The sequence below is a fragment of the Salvelinus fontinalis genome, chromosome 41, assembly GCF_029448725.1.
Source record: "Salvelinus fontinalis isolate EN_2023a chromosome 41, ASM2944872v1, whole genome shotgun sequence".
NCBI lineage: Eukaryota > Metazoa > Chordata > Actinopteri > Salmoniformes > Salmonidae > Salvelinus > Salvelinus fontinalis.
In genome coordinates this window covers 6,155,551-6,167,748 of record NC_074705.1, presented here as the reverse complement: position 1 = coordinate 6,167,748, position 12,198 = coordinate 6,155,551, and the positions used below count along the sequence as shown (strand labels likewise).

At 46.2% G+C, this 12,198-nt stretch overlaps 1 protein-coding gene across 1 annotated transcript in view; it reads right to left on the bottom strand.

Moving 5' to 3' along the window:
* Window positions 1-8,987: 8,987 nt before the first annotated feature.
* LOC129840314 (kalirin-like) overlaps window positions 8,988-12,198 on the bottom strand; it is an 83,039-nt gene continuing 79,828 nt past the window's right edge. The window contains exons 13-14 of the mRNA XM_055908117.1: window positions 11,822-11,994; window positions 8,988-11,253 (exon numbers count right to left, since the gene is read on the bottom strand). Of these exons, the coding sequence (XP_055764092.1) occupies window positions 11,071-11,253; window positions 11,822-11,994 (356 nt within the window). The 3' untranslated portion in view covers window positions 8,988-11,070. The remainder of the gene's footprint in view (window positions 11,254-11,821; window positions 11,995-12,198) is intronic.

The window sequence follows — 12,198 nt, the reverse complement described above, 5'->3', positions numbered from 1 at the left end:
GTCCAGAAACAACCCCTAGGCCCTACCCTCTATGGCCCCATCCAGAAACAACCCCTAGGCCCTACCCTCTATGGCCCCATCCAGAAACAACCCCTAGCCCCTACCCTCTATGGTCCCGTCCAGAAACAACCCCTAGCCCCTACCCTCTATGGCCCCATCCAGAAACAACCCCTAGCCCCTACCCTCTATGGCCCCATCCAGAAACAACCCCTAGGCCCTACCCTCTATGAAACGTTTTCCCACACAAGGGAAAAGATTCCATTACACCATAGCCTATGTGTGAACAGTATGTTTATGTCATATAATTGTAGTTTTTTTTATTGACCACCTGCCCCAATGATCTGATGACTGGGATGAATGCAGGAGCAGATTTCAGGAGCAGGACAAGACACCCTCATTTTGACTGATTACTGATATAAGAGCAGGTACGTGATAGGCCTATCTGGCTTATATGATTATGATGGTCATAATGCTTCATGACAGTATCATAAAGTGTATTTTCTTAGTCCAAGCAAAGTGACACAAGATGGTCATAATGCTTCATGACAGTGTCATACAGTGTATTTTCTACAAGTGATTTAAAATATGATGAAAAAACCATGACTGTAAAGAATTCATAACAACGACAACAAAGGATTTAAGAAACACATTTTCAAACGACAGGAAACTTCTTGGCAGGAAAAAAACTCACTTGAATAAATGTGGGTTTTGACACTTATGTAGGTGCCATAACCAGCCATAAAAGAACACAACATATATCACAACATGTGTAAATATATGGGTCATGACAGTGTTATGACAAGTTATGTCAGATGTTGTGTCATAATGTGTTATGAAAGTGTGTGTTAAGTCAAGTGTTACCGTTCCTTTTTATACCGGCATAGGTGCTGCTATCACCCCTATGGTTTAAACTACCTTATAAGGGCAGGATCATACCCAATGAACTACTAACACCCAGAAGGGCATGCTGGCATTAATACTACACACACACACACACACACACACACACACACACACACACACACACACACACACACACACACACACACACACACACACACACACACACACACACACACACACACACACAGAGAGAGACACACACACACACTGTGAAGTGGTCATGTGTGCTAAGGGAGAATTTCTCTGGAATCCTGTGTGTGTTAATGTGAGAATTCTGTAGAATCCTGTCTGTATTTATGAAGTATTTATGTAGAATCCTGTGTGTGTTAATGTAAGAATTCTGTAGAATCCTGTCTGTATTTATGAAGTAATTATGTAGAATCCTGTGTGTGTTAATATAAGAATTCTGTAGAATCCTGTCTGTATTTATGAAGTATTTATGTAGAATCCTGTGTGTGTTAATGTTAGAATTCTGTAGAATCCTGTCTGTATTTATGAAGTAATTATGTAGAATCCTGTGTGTGTTAATGGAGGAAGTTCAGTGGATTCAGAAAGTATTCCTTCACTTTTTTAGCAAATCTCTTCAAAATAAAAAACAGAAATGCCTTATTTACTTAAGTATTCAGACCCTTTGCTATGAGACTTGAAATTGAGCTCAGGTGCTTCCTGTTTCTATTGATCATATTTGAGATGTTTCTACAACTTGATTGGAGTCCATCTGTGGTAAATTCAATTGATTGGGCATGATTTGGAAAGGCACACACGTGTCTATATAATATCGCACAGTTGACAGTGCATTTCAGAGCAAAAACCAAGCCATGAAGTTGAAGGAATTGTCCGTAGAGCACCGAGACAGGATTCTGTCAAGGCACAGATCTGGGGATTGGTACCAAAAAACTCTGAAGCATTGAAGGTCCCCAAGAACACAGTGGACTACATCATTCTTAAATGGAAGAAGTTTGGAACCAACAAGACGCTTCCTAGGCCAAACTGATCAATCAGGGGAGAAGGGCCTTGGTCAGGGAGGTGACCAAGAACCCTATGGTCACTCTGACAGAGCTCCAGAGTTCCTCTGCTGAGATGTCAGGATCGAGGCAAAGATGAACAGTGCAAAGTACAGAGAGATCCTTGATGAAAACCTGCTTCAAAGCGCTCAGGACCTCAGACTGGGACGAAGGTTCACCTTCCAACAGGACAATGACCCTAAGCACACAGCCAAGACAACATAGTAGTGGCTTCTGGAGAAGACTCTGAATGTCCTTGAGTAGCACAGCCAGAACCTGGACTTGAACCCGATCAAACATCTCTGAAGAGACCTGAAAATAGCTGTGCAGCGATGCTCCCCATCCAACCTGACAGAGTTTTAGAGGATCTGCAGAGAAGAAGGGGAGAAACTCCCAAAATACAGGTGTGCCAAGCTTGTAGCGTCATACCCAAGAAGACTCAAGGCTGTAATTTCTGCCAAAGGTGCTTCAACAAAGTACTGAGTAAAGGGTCTGAATACTTATGTAAATGTGATATCAGTTTTTCATTTATAATACATTTGCAAACATTTCTAAAAAGCTGTTTTGCTTTATGGGGTATTGTGTGTAGATAGATGAGAAAAAATATGTTTAATACATTTTAGAATAAAGTAACAAAATGTGGAAAAAGCGAAGGGGTCTGAATGCACTGTATGTAGAATCCTGTGTGTGTTAATGGAGGAAGAATGTACAGTCGTGGCCAAAAGTTTTGAGAATGACACAAATATTAATTTCCTGTTATGCTGATGAAGGAGGACCCAAAAGCGACGTAATAGAAACAGAGTCTTTATTCCAGTCTTAAACAAACAATGATGTTCCTGGATATAATCCAAAGGTAATCCAAAACAGGAAACTGAAAACCTCTTGTCAGTAGAGAGGAACGACTGGAGACGCGACCACCGACTGCAGGTCGCTTCAGGAAGGCACAGACCGTAGCTGACATAGACACCTGCTCACACGCAACATCTGACAAATGCAAAAACAACAACAGGGCGGAACAAGGACACAGAGCAGCTAACCTCAAACAAGAATCCGACAAAGACAGAAGCGGAAAACAGAGGGAGAAATAGGGACTCTAATCAGAGGGCAAAATAGGAGACAGGTGTGAAAGAGTAAATGAGGTCGTTAGGAGAAAGAGAAACAGCTGGAAGCAGGAACGGAACGATAGAGAGAGAGAGCGGGGGAGGGAGAGAGGAAGGAGGAGAGAGAGGAATAGAAAGAGGGAAAGAACCTAATAAGACCAGCAGAGGGAAGCACAGGGACAAGACATGATGATCAAAGCCAAAACATGACAGTACCCCCCCACTCACCAAGCGCCTCCAGGCGCACTCGAGGAGGAACCCTGGCGGCGACGAAGGAAATCATCAATCAACGAACGGTCCAGCACGTCCCGAGAAGGAACCCAACTCCTCTCCTCAGGACCGTAACCCTCCCAATCCACTAAGTACTGGTGACCACGTCCCTGAGAACGCATGTCCATGATCCTCCGTTCCTTGTAAATAGGAGCGCCCTCGACAAGGACGGGAGGGGGGGAGGGAAGACGAACGGGGGCGCGAAGAAAAGGCTTGACACAAGAGACATGGAAGACAGGGTGGACGCGACGAAGATGTCGCGGAAGAAGCAGTCGCACAGCGACAGGATTAACGACCTGAGAGACACGGAACGGACCAATGAACCGCGGAGTCAACTTGCGAGAAGCTGTCGTAAGGGAAAGGTTACGAGTGGAAAGCCACACTCTCTGACCGCGACAATATCTAGGACTCTTAATCCTACGTTTATTGGCGGCTCTCACAGTCCTCCCCGCAGACGAAGACAGACCGGTCATAAAGTCTAAGGCGATCTGAGACCATGGTCGAGAAGGAATGGGAAGCGGTCTAAGACGACCGGCAGGAGAAGAGTTACCTGACTTAGTCTGCGCGCAGTCCGAACAAGCAGCCACGAAACGGCGCGTGTCCCGCTCCTGAGTAGGCCACCAAAACCGCTGGCGAATAGAAGCAAGCGTACCCCGAACGCCGGGGTGACCAGCTAACTTGGCAGAATGAGCCCACTGAAGAACCGCCAGACGAATAGAGACAGGAACGAACAGAAGGTTACTAGGACAAGCGCGCGGCGACGCAGTGTGAGTGAGTGCTTGCTTTACCTGTCTCTCAATTCCCCAGACAGTCAACCCGACAACACGCCCTTCAGGGAGAATCCCCTCGGGTTCCGATGGCGACAATCGATGAGAAAAGTAAGCGCAAGGATGGACCTTATCGTCAGACTGGAAGCGCTGGGACAGAATGGCTCCCACGCCCACCTCTGAAGCGTCAACCTCGACAATGAATTGTTTAGTGACGTCAGGAGTAACAAGGATAGGGGCGGATGTAAAACGCTTCTTGAGGAGATCAAAAGCTCCCTGGGCGGAACCAGACCACTTAAAGCAAGACTTGACAGAAGTCAGAGCTGTGAGAGGGGCAGCCACTTGACCGAAATTACGAATGAAACGCCGATAGAAATTAGCGAAACCGAGAAAGCGCTGTAACTCGACACGTGACTTAGGAACAGGCCAATCGCTGACATCCTGGACCTTAGCGGGATCCATCTGAATGCCTTCAGCAGACAGATAATCATCGAGAGCCTTACGTTCTGGAGCCGACAGAGAGAATAATCTACCCCGAGGAGAAGTGGTCCCCGGATGGAGATCAATACAACAATCATACGACCGGTGAGGAGGAAGAGAGTTGGCTCTGGACCGACTGAAGACCGTGCGTAGATCATGATATTCCTCCGGCACTCCTGTCACATCACCAGGCTCCTCCTGAGTAGAGGGGACAGAAGAAACAGGAGGGATAGCAGACATTAAACACTTCACATGACAAGAAACGTTCCAGGAAAGGATAGAATTACTAGACCAATTAATAGAAGGATTATGACATACTAGCCAGGGATGACCCAAAACAACAGGTGTAACAGGTGAACAAAAAATCAAAAAAGAAATGGTCTCACTGTGGTTACCAGATACTGTGAGGGTTAAAGGTAATGTCTCATATCTGATACTGGGGAGAGGACTACCATCTAAGGCGAACATGGGTGTGATCCTCCCTAACTCTCTGAGAGGAATGTCATGTTTCCGAGCCCATGCTTCGTCCATAAAACAACCCTCAGCCCCAGAGTCTATCAAGGCACTGCAGGAAGCAGCCGACCCGGTCCAGCGTAGATGGACCGACAAGGTAGTACAGGATCTTGATGGAGAGACCAGAGTAGTAGCGCTCACCCGTAGCCCTCCGCTTACTAATGAACTCTGGCCTTTAACTGGACATGACATGACAAAATGTCCAGCAGAACCGCAATAGAAGCAAAGGCGGTTGGTGATTCTCCGTTCCCTCTCCTTAGTCGAGATGTGAACACCTCCCAGCTGCATGGGCTCAGTCTCTGAGCCGATGGAAGGAGATGGTCGAGATGCGGAGAAGGGAAACCCCGTTAACGCGAGCTCTCTTCCACGAGCTCGGTGACGAAGATCTACCCGTCGTTCTATGCGGATGGCGAGTGCAATCAAAGAGTCCACGCTGGAAGGAACCTCCCGGGAGAGAATCTCATCCTTAACCTCAGCGTGGAGTCCCTCCAGAAAACGAGCGAGCAACGCCGGCTCGTTCCAGTCACTGGATGCAGCAAGAGTACGAAACTCTATAGAGTAATCCGTTATGGATCGATCACCTTGACATAGGGAAGCCAGACCCCTGGAAGCCTCCTTCCCAAAAACAGAACGATCAAAGACCCGTATCATCTCCTCCTTAAAGTTCTGATAAACGTCAGAACACTCAGCCCTTGCCTCCCAGATAGCTGTGCCCCACTCCCGAGCCCGCCCAGTAAGGAGTGATATGACGTAAGCGATCCGAGCTCTCTCTCCAGAGTATGTGTTGGGCTGGAGAGAGAACACAATATCACACTGGGTGAGAAAGGAGCGACACTCAGTGGGCTGTCCAGAGTAACATGGTGGATTATTAACCCTGGGTTCCGGAGACTCGGAAGACCAGGAAGTAGCTTGTGGTACGAGACGAAGACTCTGAAACTGTCCTGAGAGATCGGAGACCTGAGCGGCCAGGGTCTCAACGGCATGACGAGCAGCAGACAATTCCTGCTCGTGTCTGCCGAGCATTGCTCCCTGGAACTTGACGGTAGTGTTGAGAGAATCCATAGTCGCTGGGTCCATTCTTGGTCGGATTCTTCTGTTATGCTGATGAAGGAGGACCCAAAAGCGACGTAATAGAAACAGAGTCTTTATTCCAGTCTTAAACAAACAATGATGTTCCTGGATATAATCCAAAGGTAATCCAAAACAGGAAACTGAAAACCTCTTGTCAGTAGAGAGGAACGACTGGAGACGCGACCACCGACTGCAGGTCGCTTCAGGAAGGCACAGACCGTAGCTGACATAGACACCTGCTCACACGCAACATCTGACAAATGCAAAAACAACAACAGGGCGGAACAAGGACACAGAGCAGCTAACCTCAAACAAGAATCCGACAAAGACAGAAGCGGAAAACAGAGGGAGAAATAGGGACTCTAATCAGAGGGCAAAATAGGAGACAGGTGTGAAAGAGTAAATGAGGTCGTTAGGAGAAAGAGAAACAGCTGGAAGCAGGAACGGAACGATAGAGAGAGAGAGCGGGGGAGGGAGAGAGGAAGGAGGAGAGAGAGGAATAGAAAGAGGGAAAGAACCTAATAAGACCAGCAGAGGGAAGCACAGGGACAAGACATGATGATCAAAGCCAAAACATGACATTTCCACAAAGTTTTCTGCTTCAGTGTCTTTAGATATTTTTGTCAGATGTTACTATGGAATACTGAAGTATAATTACAAGCATTTGTCAAAGGCTTTTATTGACAATTGCATGAAGTTGATGCAAAGAGTCAATATTTGCAGTGTTGACCCTTCTTTTTCAAGACCTCTGCAATCCGCCCTGGCATGCTGTCAATTAACTTCTGGGCCACTCCTGACTGATGGCAGCCCATTCTTGCATAATCAATGCTTGGAGTTTGTCAGAATTTGTGGGTTTTTGTTTGTCCACCCACCTCTTGAGGATTGACCACAAGTTCTCAATGGGATTAATGTCTGGGGAGTTTCCTGGCCATGGACCCAAAATATCGATGTTTTGTTCCCCAGAGCCACTTAGTTATCACTTTTGCCTTATGGCAAGGTGCTTTATCATGCTGGAAAAGGCATTGTTCGTCACCAAATTGTTCCTGGATGGTTGGGAGAAGGTTCTCTCGGAGGATGTGTTGGTACCATTCTTTATTCATGGCTGTGTTCTTAGGCAAAATTGTGAGCCCACTCCCTTGGCTGAGAAGCAACCCCACACATGAATGGTCTCAGGATGCTTTACTGTTGGCACGACACAGGACTGATGGTAGAGCTCACCTTGTCTTCTCCGGACAAGCTTTTTTCCGGATGCCCCAAACAATCGGAAAGGGGATTCATCAGAGAAAATTACTTTACCCCAGTCCTCAGCAGTCCAATCCCTGTACCTTTTGCAGAATATCAGTCTGTCCCTGATGTTTTTCCTGGAGAGAAGTGGCTTCTTTGCTGCCCTTCTTGACACCAGGCCATCCTCCAAAAATCTTTGCCTCACTGTGCGTGCAGATGCACTCACACCTGCCTCCTGCCATTCCTGAGCAAGCTCTGTACTGGTGGTGACCGATCCCGCAGCTGAATCAACTTTAGGAGACGGTCCTGGTGCTTGCTGGACTTTCTTGGGCGCCCTGAAGCCTTCTTCACAACAATTGAACCGCTCTCCTTGAAGTTCTTGATGATCCGATAAATGGTTGATTTAGGTGCAATCTTACTGGCAGCAATATCCTTGCCTGTGAAGCCCTTTTTGTGCAAAGCAATGATGACGGCACATGTTTCCTTGCAGGTAACCATGGTTGACAGAGGAAGAACAATGATTCCAAGCACCACCCTCCTTTTGAAGCTTCCAGTCTGTTATTCGAACTCAATCAACATGACAGAGTGATCTCCAGCCTTGTCTTTGTCAACACCTGTGTTAACGAGAGAATCACTGACATGATGTCAGCTGGTCCTTTTGTGACAGGACTGAAATGCAGTGGAAAGTTTTTGGGGGATTCAGTTCATTTGCATGGCAAAGAGGGACTTTGCAATTAATTGCAATTCATCTGATCACTCTTCATAACATTCTGGAGTATATGCAAATTGCCATCATACAAACTGGGGCAGCAGACTTTGTGAAAAATAATATTTGAGTCATTCTCAAAACTTTTGGCCACGACTGTAGAATTTCGTGTGTGTTAATGAGGGAGGAAGTATGTAGAATTCTGTGTGTGTTAATGAGGGAGGAAGTATGTAGAATCCTGTGTGTGTTAATGAGAGAGGAAGTATGTAGAATCCTGTGTGTGTTAATGAGTGAGGAAGTATGTAGAATCCTGTGTGTGTTAATGAGAGAGGAAGTATGTAGAATCATGTGTGTGTTAATGAGAGAGGAAGTATGTAGAATCCTGTGTGTGTAGAATCCTGTGTGTGTTAATGCGAGAGGAAGTATGTAGAATCCTGTGTGTGTTAATGAGTGAGGAAGTATGTAGAATCCTGTGTGTATTAATGAGTGAGGAAGTATGTAGAATCCTGTGTGTGTTAATGGAGGAAGACTGTAGTCAAAGAGTGTACATTATACTGTATATGAAGAGACACAAGGTTCCTATAGAAAGGCCTTATCACGCTCGTTTAGCATATTCACGACCGCCAAGCAAGCTACGGAGAACCACGTGATCACATTCAGTGCAGTACTCCTTTCAAATAAAGTGATATTTGGACAAATGTGTCATTTTGTCACATGTTGAAGACATTCAGCTACTTAAGAAACTGTCTGGAAGCCAGCTAATGTATTTACATTCTGAAACGTTCTCCACCCTCTCTGCCGTGGTCATCTGAGTTAATGTGCAAATAGCTATCCCCATTTCACTGGCAAAGAACCCATTTGTGTGACGTTTGACACTATGCATCGGTGCCTTCATAACGACAGACAGATACAGACAGACTACAGCATTAGTATCGACTACATACACATGTTTCCATTTCAGAGATGAAAAATGGTCTTTATTACAAACCACCATACAGAACTCATAGAGGTGAGATAGCAGCCATTTTGTATGTACACATCACTGTATAATAACCTGTATGGCTAAGAGGGTCTAGGTCCCAAATCGCACCCTACTCCCCATATAATGCACTGCTTCAGGCAAAAGTAGTGCACTACATGGGGAATATGATGTCTTTTGACTTTTGCCCAGAGCCTGTATAACCTGTGTAGTATGAAGCTATAGGCAGCAATGCTGCCACTGCAGATACAAACCAGGATTAGAAGTTACCCCCAGACACTGATCTAGGGTCAGTTTAGTGTTTCTCCTCACGGTTAAGGTCAGATTGGGGAGAGAGTAACCTGATCCTAGATCTGTGCTGAAGGGCAACTTTTACCCTGAGCAGGTGAGAGTTGAAGGGTTAACTAGTTCAGCAGTTAGTTAAAACCTGAAAATCCAATATGGCGGCAAGGTTTCTGTTTAACATGAAGGAGTTGGACTGGTGTGTTCCCCAGCTCCCTTTTGCCCTGTTAAATCATGTACATGTCTGTAAAATATTATTTACATATTTTCCAAAGAATGCATAATATTACGGTTCAAACTCTGGGTTACATTTAAAAGTATGAGGATGCACACTCTTGAGTCCTTCACACTGCCCAACAGCAGCTCTACAGGAACAGGAAACCACATCAAAGGGACACAGGAATTAAACAGGGATTGATCAGTGAAAAAACACAGAGAACACAGGGGTTTCTATTCAATACAAACAGAACCCAAAGGACCACCAACACACACACACACACACACACACACACACACGCACGCACGCACGCACACACGCACGCACACACCATACATGCAAGCACTCGTACACAAACGCACGCACACACACGCGCAAACACGCACACACACATACAGACGTTAACGTGACAATACTTCTCTTCTCTCTGTTTTCTATTCAGGTGAAAAACAGAATATATTAATCATATAAGAACTATATATACTTCATAATGCGCTCAGAGCTCTATTTACGTGGTGAGACTTTCGCTTTCTTTTACACATATTAACAAACAGGAAATGATGTCACCTCACCGGGGTTGGGGTGGGTGGGTGAGGGTTCAGTCCATTTATTTTGACCCCCATGACATGAAAGCAGAAACATCACGTGCTGACACTATGTTTTTTCACCGATATGTAAAAACAACCATTATTACAACGTAACTTCTTGCTTGTCTCCAGCAGATCTTGTTGGCTGATATATTTTACCTTTGACCCTCCACTTGAGTCTGGTTCCTTAATGAGGTGGGAGAGTCTCTGACAGCTGTTCTCAGTGTTGTTTTATTCTAGAATCCCAGAGTTCCGGAATGACTGAGGCAGAAGCCCTTAGTGACCTCATCAGTTTCGATGTTCAAAAGGCAACAGCCCTTAGTGACCTCATCAGTTGGGATGTTCCAAAGGCAGCAGCCCTTAGTGACATCATCAGTTTGTATGTTCCAAAGGCAGCAGCCCTTAGTGACCTCATCAGTTGGCAGCAGCGCTTAGTGGCCTCATCAGTTTGGGTGTTCCAAAGGCAGCAGCCCTTAGTGACCTCATCAGTTGGCAGCGGCCCTCAGTGGCCTCATCAGTTGGACCTCATCAGTTGGGATGTTCCATAGGCTGCAGCCATTAGTGACCTCATCAGTTGGGATGTTCCATAGGCATACTGTGTGTCCATTCACCTCAAATCCCCCTGTCTGGACCTGCAGCTCTCTGGCCTCTTTTCACCAGTGTGAGGAACTACAGTAGTTGGTCACTAGTGTTCATGGTTGCTACCGGTTGTTGAGGATGTTTGCTACGTGTGTGTGTGATTGGTTTAACAGGGGCAGCTGACTGTATGTAACTGATCTAACTAGTTTAAACTATGTGTAACTGTTTGGGACCAGTAACTAATAACAGATGTGTGTGATTGGTACTGGGTCTTACTGGCATCAGTGAAGTGTAACTGGGCCGTAACTGGTTATGGGGAAGGCATCCTGTTTGTGTGTAACTGTTTATAACTGGTTCTAAACTGGTTCTGACTGGTTCTAACTGGTAGTTAGTGGTTGAACAGGACGCTGCGCGGCACCCAGCCCTCTGCAGGTGGAGACTCTGTGTTGGCCGGTCGGTAGACCAGACACTGGCCATGTTGGTTGGATGCCAGAATCTGGACCCGTTCCCCACGAAGTACCGTGATCTCATCCTCACGCACCGCACTGAAGTCCTGGATCACCAGCACCAGCTTCCACACACACACACGCACACACACACACAAACACACACACACACACACACGCACACACACACACAAACACACACACGCACGCCCGCACACACAAACACACACACACACGCACGCACGCCCGCACACACACACATACACACAGAGGTATAAAACACTTGTTAAACACACTGCACAGACATAATGAGTCACCAAGGTGAGTATGTACATGTTGTTGATCCCCAGGTGTAACAGACACAATGAGTCACCAAGGTGAGTATGTACATGTTGTTGATCCCCAGGTGTAACAGACACAATGAGTCACCAAGGTGAGTATGTACATGTTGTTGATCCCCAGGTGTAACAGACATAATGAGTCACCAAGGTGAGTATGTACATGTTGTTGATCCCCAGGTGTAACAGACACAATGAGTCACCAAGGTGAGTATGTACATGTTGTTGATCCCCAGGTGTAACAGACACAGCATGAAACAGGTTATTATATGTACAGCATTAGAGTTATTTGATACTATTTATAAGACAGTGTTCTCTCAGAGGAAACAATAAAGTTGATTTAATCTCATCTCACCTCGTCGTCCTGTGCCTCGCCGTCTGCCTGTGTGTGTGTGTTGTGTCCGTTAGGGGTGGGGGGCACAGAGGGGGGTCGGCCCGATGCTTTGGGGCCGAAGCCCGAGGGGGGTCGGGTGAGGAGGTTTGTTCCCCCACCCTCCTTCCTCTGGTACTCTATAGGAGACTGCAGAGCTGCACACACACACACACACACACACACACACTCTTTTACCACATAATTTCTCAGTAATCACCAGGTAAAGATCTGCTGAAAAAGGGCTGTGGTGTAGAGTGGGGTAACACTTAACCCCTTATGCATGCATTCATAAAGCCTTTATAGCAGTTCCATAAGACATTCTAACATCGGTCATAGACAGTCAGAAAGTGGTCCTACAG